General features: G+C 39.3%; 1 protein-coding gene across 1 annotated transcript in view; it reads right to left on the reverse strand.

The window, feature by feature from the left end:
- RELN (reelin) overlaps positions 1-12,270 on the reverse strand; it is a 553,128-nt gene that overhangs the window by 474,070 nt on the left and 66,788 nt on the right. Inside the window, exon 2 of the mRNA XM_006053468.4 lies at positions 6,867-6,977. Coding sequence (XP_006053530.3) covers positions 6,867-6,977 — 111 coding nt within the window. The remainder of the gene's footprint in view (positions 1-6,866; positions 6,978-12,270) is intronic.

A 12,270-nucleotide genomic window follows, 5' to 3' on the forward strand; every position in this document is an offset into this window, starting at 1 on the left:
TGCAGACACTGAAGCTCAGGGGAGGAAAGGACATGGTCCAGGGCAGCAAGAAGCAGAGCCAGGCATGGAGCCAGAGCTGCCTAACTCCAGAGGTCACATCATGACCCCTGCACTGAGCTGCCTTTCTCCACTAACTCTTCCACTTGACCCAAATCTCATGCTCCTCAACATTTTCTCTAGCAATTTGTCAACTGATTAATTCAACAGTTATATTCATCATGCCCATTACTCTTGCAAGTGATTTTCTGTAGTGATTTATGAATTGGGAAATAACCCTAAATTCTTTGTCATATGTCAAATGTGAATCATATAATAGTATTTCTTAATGAAGGTAATGCTGGCATACTCTAATGTGAAAAATAAAGAACAAACTTAGGCTAATATCCCATAAAGAGGAAAGATGAATGGCAACTTCATCTCTTTCAACTATATTCCTTGTACCATTTACTACAGTGGTGGTGGTTTAGTTGTTAAGTCGCATATGGCTCTTGTGACCCCATGGATTATAACCCACCAGGCTCCTTTGTCCCTGGGATTCCCCAGAGGCAAGAATACTGGAGTGGGTCTCCATTTCCTTCTCCAGGACATCTTCCCAACCCAGGGACCAAATCTATGTCTTCTGCATTGCAGGTGGATTCTTTACAGACTGAGCCACCAAGACTACAGTAATTTGTTTAATTAAACTAAAGTCTTCTTCTCAATTATCTTATAGCTCATTTACCATACCCCAAAAAAGGTCATGCTTCCAGTCCCTCAGTGTGTTTAAAATTTCTTAAGTATGTTACAAAATATTTCTCTGTAAAGGGACAGAAAAAATAAATTTAACAAGATCATCTGAGTAGTTAAACTTGATTGTAGCTAGTAAACAAATATCACAATATATAGGACACTACTTAATGAAGTTGTTAGTGGCTGCCCCTTCTTTACAGATATTACAGCCTAAATATTTGCATGTATTCATAACACGTGTGTGTCTCAAACTCACACAGATATGATATCCAAAACTGAACTGTAGCTAATGTTCAGGGATGTAGGGGTCTTGGTGATAATTACAAATTTGCAAAAAGTTCTACTTAGTTTTAATGAGAAGGATAACCAAAAATTAGCTCAAATAGACCCTATATTTTTATTCTTAGTGACAATGAAACAAAGCAGTAACAAAAACTTGTGTTCTGGAAATGAAAGCTACAATCTACATCTACTGGTAAAGTACACATTTTTATTAAGTGGTGACTGTGGTGTTGGAGAAGACTCTTGAGAGTCCCTTGGACTGCAAGGAGATCCAACCAGTCCATTCTGAAGGAGATCAGCCCTGGGATTTCTTTGGAAGGAATGATGCTAAAGCTGAAACTCCAGTACTTTGGCCACCTCATGCAAAGAGTTGACTCATTGGAAAAGATTGATGCTGGGAGGGATTGGGGGCAGAAGGAGAAGGGGACGACAGAAGATGAGATGTCTGGAAGGCATCACTGACTCGATGGACGTGAGTCTGAGTGAACTCCACGAGTTGGTGATGGACAGGGAGGCCTGGCGTGCTGCGATTCATGGGGTCGCAGAGAGTTGGACACAACTGAGCGACTGAACTGAACATAAGATTTACTAAAACTTGAAGTCTTAAAATAGTTACTTTGTTTTGTAAATCTATCTCTATTCATCTAGAGTGCCATATTACTCTGGGAATAAAATCATTAAGTTCTAAAGTTCTAATACCATGCTTTAAAGATAATACTGAAAATATTAAATTTTTATGGTACTTGCTTAATCTCTATTAGAACATGATATGATTGACTGAATCCAAGAACACGTCTTGGATCTGAGCACTACATTTTCTCCCCAAACTTATATTTCATCAAATCTTGTCATTCTAGAATGGTCTTACCAAAAAATAAATTAAAAGCATAGGAAATTAAAAAAGCTTAAGTGAAAAACTGCTAAGATGACTGATGTATTAGCTGAGCAAAATTATCTAGGAATTACAAAGCAATTCATGCAGCGTCTAACAAAAGTTTAATTTATGCAGGGTCTAACAATTTGAAGTGTGGCTGCTACTCATCAGAACTGCAAACCTGATTCTCAGGTTTTAGAAAGCCAGAACACCAAAAACTAAGCAATATGCTTTTAGAGCCAGAATACTAAGTATTGAGTAAAATGAATTTCAGTGTCTGGACAAGGAACAATTTTGTATGAAAGGATATTCAAATAGCCTTTCATTGAGCAACCACAATGAGCCTTGAAGATTTACATGATTGAGCTGGAATTCAGTGCCAAAGACAAGAGGGAAGCATTTTTTTCTGGGATACACAAAGAGATATCCATAATTAAACATCAGTCCTCCCTAGGGCAGCATGTTTTCTTATATTGACAAGCAAAATGAGGTATTTCAAATCATGCGTTACTGGCATACAGTCAGCTTTTGTGTAGCTATTGTTTTCATGTATTTCTGGCCATTAGGCATTTGTCTATTTTTGGTCAGTGAGACATACATTTTAAAGAATTCTGGTTTTACACAGAAGCATATGTAATTATGCTAGAGGGATTACATTTATACAACAATATCTTAAGAGTAATCATGGCCTTATTTAGGCTGGTCATACACAAATATTATATTCAAAAGAGAGTGACTATAACTTTAGTGTAATCAGTACAACTAAAATTAACTATAAGCGAAAAAAAGGGCTTCTCAGGTGGCTCAGTGGTTAAGAGTCCACCTGCTAATACAGGAGACACAGGTTCGATCCCTGGATCAGGAAGACCCCCTGGAGAAGGAAATGGCAACCCACTCCAGCATCCCTGACTGAAAAATCCCATGGACAGAGGAGCCTGATGGGCTGTAATCCATGGAGGTCACAAAGAGCTGGACACGACTGAGCACACACATGCATACACACACATTTAACTAGTTGTGATAAGCAAGGCAAAGTAAAACATACAGCTGGGCCTAGAAAAGTACTTCTGGAATTTTTTTCCACTTATACACATATGTGCTCAGTCACTCAGTCGTGTATTGGCAGGCAGTTCTTTACCAGCTAAGCTTATCACACACTAATTCCACAATATATTGGAAAAATGCAAATAAGTCATATTTGCTTAAAATTTCATCAGTTAAAAGTGTTAGTCACTGTCCATGGAATTCTCCGGGCAAGAATACTGGAGTGGGTTGCCATTCCCTTCTCCAGGAGATCTTCCCAACCTAGGGATCAAACCTGGGTCTCTTGCACTGCAGGTGGTTTCTTTACTGACTGAGCCGCCTTAAGTCAGAGCTTAACGATAGATTATGTATTCAATAATTCTTTTGTTCTAGCTCAAAGACTGCCACATTATTTCAGTCTGATTCCTATAGCTATAAAACTATCAAAAAGCAGCAATTCTGTTACATTTTACCTTCTGTAAGACTGTTCTTTTATTTTCTTATCTGTACCCTACTCAAATCTTCTCCATTCTATTTAAATTATAAAGACTATATGACTCTTAAGTACCAAAAATTTAATGTGCTTTTGTTTCCAAAATGATCATTTATCTAAAAAGACATTTAATCTTCTGTTTTCTATTATATTATTTATAAAGATTAACTGTTTAATAATTTTCAAGTTATTTTATTAAATTTTGTTTTTAAGACAACTTACCACTATCACATAAACACACAAAAAATTATTTGGATATTACTGGAACTTAAAAAAAGATCTCAATTACCTATCCATCCACATAAAAATCATGTCCTATAAAAATGCCAAGTGACTGGTGGGAGACCTGAGCATTTGATTATGGAGGTCAAACTACCATCAATAGACTTCAAGTTCAGAAGTCTCTTCAGCCTCTATATCTTAGGGTTGGAGGTCATGGGAAGACTACATGTCACTTAGCCGAACCAAAATACATTCTAATTCAAGTGAAACTGCCTTTTTACAACCTTTCAAAGTCACCATGGAAAATATCTTAAGGCCAAGGTGTCTTTAAATCATTTCTAACAATTTTCAGTTCTTAGTTTTTCGTTTGGCTTACTAGCTAAAATCTGAGGCATATGATACATGCATCCTATATATTCTTTCAGTATATGTTTACAATATACTTATAAATGATACTTAATGACTCTTCTCATTTCAAGCCTCCATCTTGGCAAATAATGGTTACTTCATTCAGCCAAGTTCTCTCAAATCATCTGGAGCTATAATCCTCAGATTAATTCCACCTGAGAACTGTTTCTCTGTGTGTATGCTTCTTCCCCACCCCAGCCTGGTATAGCCAAAGGAAGTACATAGAAATCCTGGACTGAGAACAGCAGCTGCTTCAGGTATCAAGATTTATAATTGACAGGGAAGCCTGGCATGCTGCAGTCCACGGGGTCGCAAAAAGTTGGACACAACTGAGTGACTGAACAACAAGTTTTACTAAATATTTTCTATGTGGTGAGGGCTTTATCACCTCCTTTCATCTTTGCAACTGCTCAACACCTTATGAAGCAGGTGCCATTGTCATCAGCATTTCATAGATGAGGAAATTAAGCTTAGTAAGCAACGTGGCTGAGCCACATGACTAATGAAGGCTGGGGTCTGGATCTGTGAGCAGGTCTCCCCGACTGCATGGTGCACACTCTTACCCCACCCACACCCTCCACATATGCTCCTTCTGGTCCAGGCTTGGCTGATGTTAGTGTGCACCTGGACTCTTTCCTTGCGCTGTCACATCAGACCTTTAACCATTGAACAGTCTCTTTGCATGCACTCCTGGACCTGACAGTTTGTTTTCCATGCTGACAACAGAGTGATCCCTTTAAAATGAAAGTCTGTTCAAGTCACTCCTCAGCTGAGACCCTCAAAGGACCCTCTGCTCCTGGATGCTCTGGCCCTGGTCTCCTATGCAGCCTTCTCTCTTTCCCTCTTGGTTCCAGGTCAGTCACTCCAAGGTTTTCTTTTCATTCCTAGAACACAGGCAGCCTCTTCCCACCCTGAGGCCTTTGCATCTATTGTTCTCTCCTTCAGGTGTGCTGTGCCCCACCTTCCACGGGGAGCTAATTCCCTCTCATTCTTCACATCTCAGCTCAGTACAACTTCCCCAGGAAAGCTTTTCCTAACTATATGCCATTTTACTCCAGTTTAGATTTCATTTCTCTGTCACACCCTTTCCCAGCACTCAGTACATTTCCTAGCTAGCCCCTAGCAAGATTTACTATTACATATTTATATGGTCATTTAAATAATGTCTCTCCCACTTAATTAATGTAGACGAGTGGTTCTCAAAATTTAGTAGGTATCAAAATCACCTCAAGTGCTTATTAAAAAACTGAACACTGTCTCACCGCCCACAGTATCTAATTCACTGAGTCTGGAGTAAGGCCAGGAACTCTCTAGTTACAAGTTCCCAGGGATGCTCAAGGTGTGGACCCTGGACTGATCCAGTACAGTGGTTCTCAACCATGGATAAACAGTCAAATCACCTGGGAGCCAACGCCAAGCCCTGTTCTCAGAGGTTCTGATTCTACTGGGGTAAGGCAGAACCCAGGACATCTTATCCCAAATACTGCATACTTATCCTAGAACTGTTTTTATCTAAAATTTAAATTTAGCCAGTATCCTGTACATTTTTATTTGTTAAATCTGGTGACCCTACTTGAAAATCCTATATAACATAACACATAGTATAGCATATATTTAGGTACACATATTTTATATATATATATATATATATGTATATATATAAAATTATAACTGACCTCTCACTTCTACAGAGCACAGTAAAGGTGGGAATAAAAAAGTGGAATTTTTAGACTTAAGAGAATTTTATTGTTTCTGAAGGATTAGACCTTAAAAGTAGTAACCAATAGATTATAAAAACTTATCTGGGATCTTTTAAAAACAGGGCAAATTCTCAATGTCAGATAATTTTAACAAGGTGATTAAATGACTTCTTGGTTTCTTTACCCTAAGGCTGTGAACCTCATCTTAGGTCAGCAGGGTACCACTGCAGCCTCAACATTATTGCTCTGACATCAAGCAGTAAAGCATCTGGGCAGAGCTCTGCTGCGACTCAACATAGAGGGGATGCTCCTTTATATATCAAAAGTAGGTAAAACTTATTTATTTAATAAATACTCTAGGAAAAATAAAACATTGAACACATGGCTGCCTTCAATAAAGAAATTCTTTCTCACATTAATGGAGGAAATCTCATAGTTTTCTAATCTCAGAGTACGATCAGAGATTTCATGTCTTACATAAATTGACACAGTAAATTTGCATTTTTGATGCTGTAAAGGGTCTACTGAATTTCAGATTGGCATGTTTATCAAGTTATGGGTAAACTACAGATTTTCAAATCTAGAACCCTCTGTGATCAGTGACCATCACATAGCCTTCTGCCTCCACTTAAGTAAACTACCAGCTCTCTGGGTTAAGGACAAAGACTCCATATAAGTATTTTAAATTATTTCATGAATACTCAGAGAATGCAATGATGTCAACAATTATTGCTATCTTTCACTGTGTGTGATGCTTACTTGCCAAACAATATGACACTTTTCACCTACTCCAAGATTTTAAGAACTGTTTATAAAAACAGGTTACTGAATAAATGCATGGGCATCAGAATGGGCATCAGAATGAATTCCAATTCCATCAACCTAAATGACAGAACACAGGAATCCACTCAAATCCCACAGGACCAAGTGTAATAGCAGCAGTAAACAGAGAGAGGAATAGATTGGCCATCACACCAAACTCATGGTTGGTTGCATACTTATGACTTACTTCAACTTACTTAACTTCAAGCAAACATACAAAAATCACTTCAGATTTTTTCTCTGAAATAATAAATGTCAAATACTTTTAGATATTTCAAAAATAAGACCTATAACTGTGTAAAATATAGCTTACCAAACCCAAATGCATTAGACCCTCCAATGCTCTGTGAAGCCTGAACACTGGTAGACGTGTACAGTCCAGTCACCAGCAAGCCGTCAAAGAAGGTGCTTGTCGAAATTGTCACTGAAACACAGGGGAAAAAAGAAACCTCAATTAATACAGTCAGAATAATGAGATACATTTCTGAAGTGTTAGACATTGTCAAAACAGTCTTTCCTCATTATTAACAAATTATTTTTATACTATCCCTACTTAGTATTTCCTTAATATCAGAAGTTACATAGGAACAAAAAGAAACTCAGAACTCCAACGTCTATAATCGCTGGCCCTAAATTTAGCACATCAGCCCCACCTTTCCGCTTTCCTTTACACTTTCCCTAGCTTTGTGCAAACTCAACAGAAAATAATGTGGTACTGAATAGTTGCTTTCCCACCTTCACCACCACCCCTGAAGGCAGTCAAAGGCATTGCTGGAGTTTTGGCATTGTAATGAAACACTCTTATTTTTTTAACTATTCCATACTGTGGGAAACAATCTGACATCAGCTGAAAGCAGAACAGTAAGTTGTGCTGCACTTCTTATTGTTAGTCTGTGTTTCATAGATGAAGTCTTTAACAAAAGCAGGCTAATTTGCATGAAGACAGTCAGCCCTTTTCCTTTTGAGAACAAGAAAAGAAGACCACTGCATGCTTTAAGTTTTAGAACAAAGTATACAAGAGGAGTCCAAATGGTTTCATAACCAGAAAATCAGGATGTTCCTGAGGAAAAAAGGGATAAATTAACTGTATCTATACACTACTTAGGTTTGGCTTCTTAAAATTGTATCTTGCTCACTACCCTAAAAGTTGGTCATAATTTCCTCCTTGAAAATAATTTTTTCTCCTGCGTTGCCTTTACTATACCAAGATGAAGTCATTTGTAGGAAGCAGCCAAGGGAAGGTATTATTATTGTGGCAGTACACAGTGTAAGACTGAAATCGCTTGCTGGCAGTAAGGAGAATGACCAGAGTCACAATAACTGTGATGAGAATTTTTTTTTTTTTTTTTTAATTAAACTCAGGAAATCCAGTGAGTAGAGCAGAATGGTTTGAAACGTCCATACCATAAAACACACATATCAACAGAAGAGCCTGACAACACATTACCCCCAAAATGGCACTGGATGTTGAAGTAAATCATCGCCACATTCTTTAGTCAGATTTGAGTGCTGGCATGTAAACCACATGAAAACCATTCAGTGGGGCACTGAGATAAGTAGTTTATATGCATTATCTCATTTCATTATCAAAACATCTCTGTAGAGGGGGTACTGTTACTATTCCCAGGATACAAGTGAGGAATCTGTGGCATGGAGCAATAAGGAACCTTGCCCAGGACCATCTGATAACATTTAAACTTTTTGATGCTGTTTATCTGGCTTCTCTCCCATTTTTTTCTCTGCCTCTCTGCCCCCACCCCCCTGCCCAACTGGATCCCACAGTCGCAAACTGGCTGTGGTCAAACTTTTGTTCAGTAACCTCTTTCCCACATTATTCACATGCATTAGGAGTATTTCAAAAGCAAGATGAAAGCTATAGGAGTCAATATCACTGTTGACTAGAAAGGAAGAAGGCCAAAGGCAGCCAGGAGGTATCCCTCATGGCATGTTAGTTAAAACCTAGGCCAGATAACGGATGAGATCTGGGTCCTGGGCCCTCATATGCTGCTACCTGTTCTTCAGCAAAACCACTTTGCCTCTCAGAGTCTAAACTTCCTCATTTATAGAATCACAGCTTAGTTGTCAGCCATCTGTTTTGCTTACCCCAGATTCCCACAACTGGTTCTACTGATCCCTTCATCCTTCAGTTAGGTGAGATAAAAGGTTCTTAAACGTCCCCCTCCCATCTAGGAGTTTTAGAATTAAGTCACTTCCTGTTAAGTTGCCTATACTAACCACAGGACTCAAATGCTCTTGTCTCAGGTCATCCTTCACAGCCTGCAGAGCCTCAATGTGGATTCACAGGACCCTGCTTTTACCTACTGCCTCTAAATCCACTCCACTCCAGTCCAGCAAGATGGCACCTATCTGGTGTTAATGCACAAGCACAGCCACTGTGGATTTCTCTCCATTTCCTTATGCTTCTATTCTGGTTCCTATTCCCAAGATTCTGAAAAATGTAAGGGCTTATGGTTTGGGGATTGAGGCAAAATTAAATTTGAGTCTTACCCTGTCTCTACCTTTGTCCCATGTGTGATCCTGGGGTGAGTCATTGACTGTTGCTGTTCAGTCACTAAGTCATGTCTGACTCTTTGCAACTCCGGGGACTGCAGCACACCAGGCTTCCCTGTCCTTCACTATCTCCCGGAGTTTGCTCAAAGTCATAGATATCCATATACAAAAAGGAATGATAATACTATCAGGTTTACTGTAAAAAATAAAGGCAAATGTTTATTACCTATCAATGTATCCAGATCCTTAACACACTATCATGCATATAGTAACGAATCAATAAAAGTGAGTTACTTTTCCCCGCTCTTTTGTAGACCTGAAAGCCCTGCTTTGCTCTTCCCTTCCTGAGAGCTGGGCTCCTGTACAGACGTCCTGGCATCTCCCTCGCTAGATGCCTGGGTGTGCCCAATCACTGGACTGCCCGCATCTGAGTTCTGCTGACTGCTAGGGTTCTCCATGTACCCTTCCCACCCACTACTTCATTTGCGACCACAGTTCACTCAAGTGAACTCACCCCAGAACTGTGACTGCAAGTGGGCCCAAGATAAATAACATCCCCAGCTTGTTATTAATTTATCTTCCTTTCCAAAAGATATTCTTCAAGTATCTGTTCATGTTAACTTAGAACAGAAGCTAAACACTCTCAGAGAAGTGGCTAAGACAGAAAAGAACCATGCATGGCAGCTCTCAATCTTTCTTCTACTGCTCTCAATTATTCATTTCTGGCCTCAAACAGCTATGTTCCTCCCAGAAAAACATAAGCCCTGCCATGCCTGCTGTGACAATTGATAAATTCAGTTTATTGATGGCTTGTATATATCTAGGGAAGTTTCAGTCCCTTAGAGACATGCATCGAGGAAGCTGTCTAGGTGGTCTGTGACTCATGTGGTTACTGAGCATGGCCCCAGTCTATTCTGCCCCTTAGATATCCATCCCGATCGTTAATCCTTGCCAGACCTCCCCTCTTAACCACCACCCAGTGCCTCTTTAGACCTGAGGATGAAGCAAATTCTGATCTTAATTCTTCCACACACCACACAAGAAGCCTACGTCAGATCAGTCCTTTTCTTTACTTAGATTCTTGGGTGCTGAAGCAGCCAGGTCTAGTAAAAACAGTCCATGACTAAGAGAACTGTACTTAAGCATCATTAATTTGCTATGCTCAGACTGACTAAGCTCTTATCTCTACTTGATTCTATTTCTAGTAGTGATGTAAACATCTATTATTTGGTAACGTCATGCATAGGTGGGCTTAAATGTGACTTCACAGATTGCAGCATGCCAGGCTCCCCTCTCCTCCACTATCTCCTGGAGTTTGCTTAAATTTATGTCCATTGAGTCAGTGATGGTTCCTAACTATCTCATCATCTGCTGCCCCCTTCCTTGCTAAATATGCAAGACATCATTTCTAAACATTAAATGACTTAGAAAAAAAATCATTAGAAAAAAAAATCATAAGAAAAACACTACCCTTAGAGACTCTTGGCTTTATATACTATCCATAAGCCAACTACTCTCAAATTTCTATCTCCAGTCCAAACCTCTTTATACATTCTCTCTCTGTATACACACACACACACACACATACTGCTTAACACTTCTACTCAATACTTCCACTCAGAGGTCTATGAGACATCTCAACTTCAACATGACCAAAACCGAAAGCCCACCCCACCCCCCAAAACTGCTTCTCCTGCAGCCTTTCTCAACTCTGCTGATGGCAGCACCATTGTTCCTGCTTCTTAGGCCAAAACTCTCTAATTTTGGAACCACCTTCTCCCATACTCTGAATGCAGTCCATCAGTAAATCATGTTGGTTCTGCCTTCAGATCATATCCAGAATCTGACCACTTACCACACTGTTCTGAGCTATCATCATCTCTCCCATTGTTGCATTAGACATTAATCTGGTCTTCCTGGTTCTATCCTTCTCTGTAGTATCTTCCCAGTATAAGAGTCAGAGGAGTTCTTTTAAGACATCCAGTCATATCACTCCACTGCTTAGAATTCTCCAATGCTCTCAGTCAATGTCTTTATAGTGGCCTACAAGGTCCTATGTGATCTGTCACTGTTCCCTCTCTGTTCTCATCACCTTCTGCTCTCCTCCTGGCTCACCCCACTCCAGGTATGCTAGCCTCCTTGCTGTAATCACATATATCAAGCCTTTGTACTAGCACTTTCCTCTCTGCCTTGGACTCTCTTTCTCCAGATACTGAAGGGTCAATGGTTTATATAAAAATCATCTGATAATAACTTAATGGCTTACATAGGTAAACACATTTAAACAATTCAGTCTGCCTTATGATCTACTTTGGAGAAGGAAATGGAAACCCACTCCAGTATCCTTGCCTGGAAAATCTCATGGACAGAGGAGCCTGGTGGGCTGCAGTCCATGAGGTCGCAAAGGGCTGGACACGACTGAATGACTAACATTAACACTATGATCTACTTATTTTCATGGTTTTACAAATGCTCATGGTAAATTTATAGAATTCTTTTCCAGAAGACTTTTTTCCTTGGAGTCAACTTTTTTTATCTTTTAATATTTTCATTAAAAACTGTTGTATGGAGAACTAGCCACTTTAACTATAGAGGAAAAAAAGCAATATAAATAATATGGACTGCAAGTAGAATTTTGAAGTTACCAGTACATTTTAGGGAAGAAATAAAGCAAGTAGATTATTACCTATAATCAGAAACCATATGTGTCTTATAAGATCACATAATTCCCTTGTTTAACAAACATCTCTAGCTCCCTATCATCCACAGATTAAAATCTTATATTTAGTGTGATTTCAAAGTCCTTCATGTTGTGGCCATATCCGGTCTCTACAGTAAATTTTCCCCATTTTAGCTGCAAATATCCTTTGATCCACTTCAACTAGGACATGTTCTTAACTAACCTGTTTCCTTGCCTTTCTCTAAAGGGTAACTTCACCAAGAGTTACTTTCCTGGTTTCCTTTTGCTGAAATTCTATCCATTCTTCAGGGACAGGTTCAAATGATCTCTCTCTCATGAAGGCTCTTCTGACCTCTAGGGAAAGCTCCTCTCTCCTCTCACTGACCCCAGTGAGAGGGGTCTATTAACATGGAATACTTGAAACATTTTAACTTCCACAGAGCCTGGCCCAGAGGAAGATGTTTGTTAAATTCAACAGATGTTTGTTAAATCCAACCATACATTTCTTTAATCTTATGGCATCATA

Source organism: Bubalus bubalis, chromosome 8, assembly GCF_019923935.1.
Source record: "Bubalus bubalis isolate 160015118507 breed Murrah chromosome 8, NDDB_SH_1, whole genome shotgun sequence".
Classification (NCBI taxonomy): domain Eukaryota; kingdom Metazoa; phylum Chordata; class Mammalia; order Artiodactyla; family Bovidae; genus Bubalus; species Bubalus bubalis.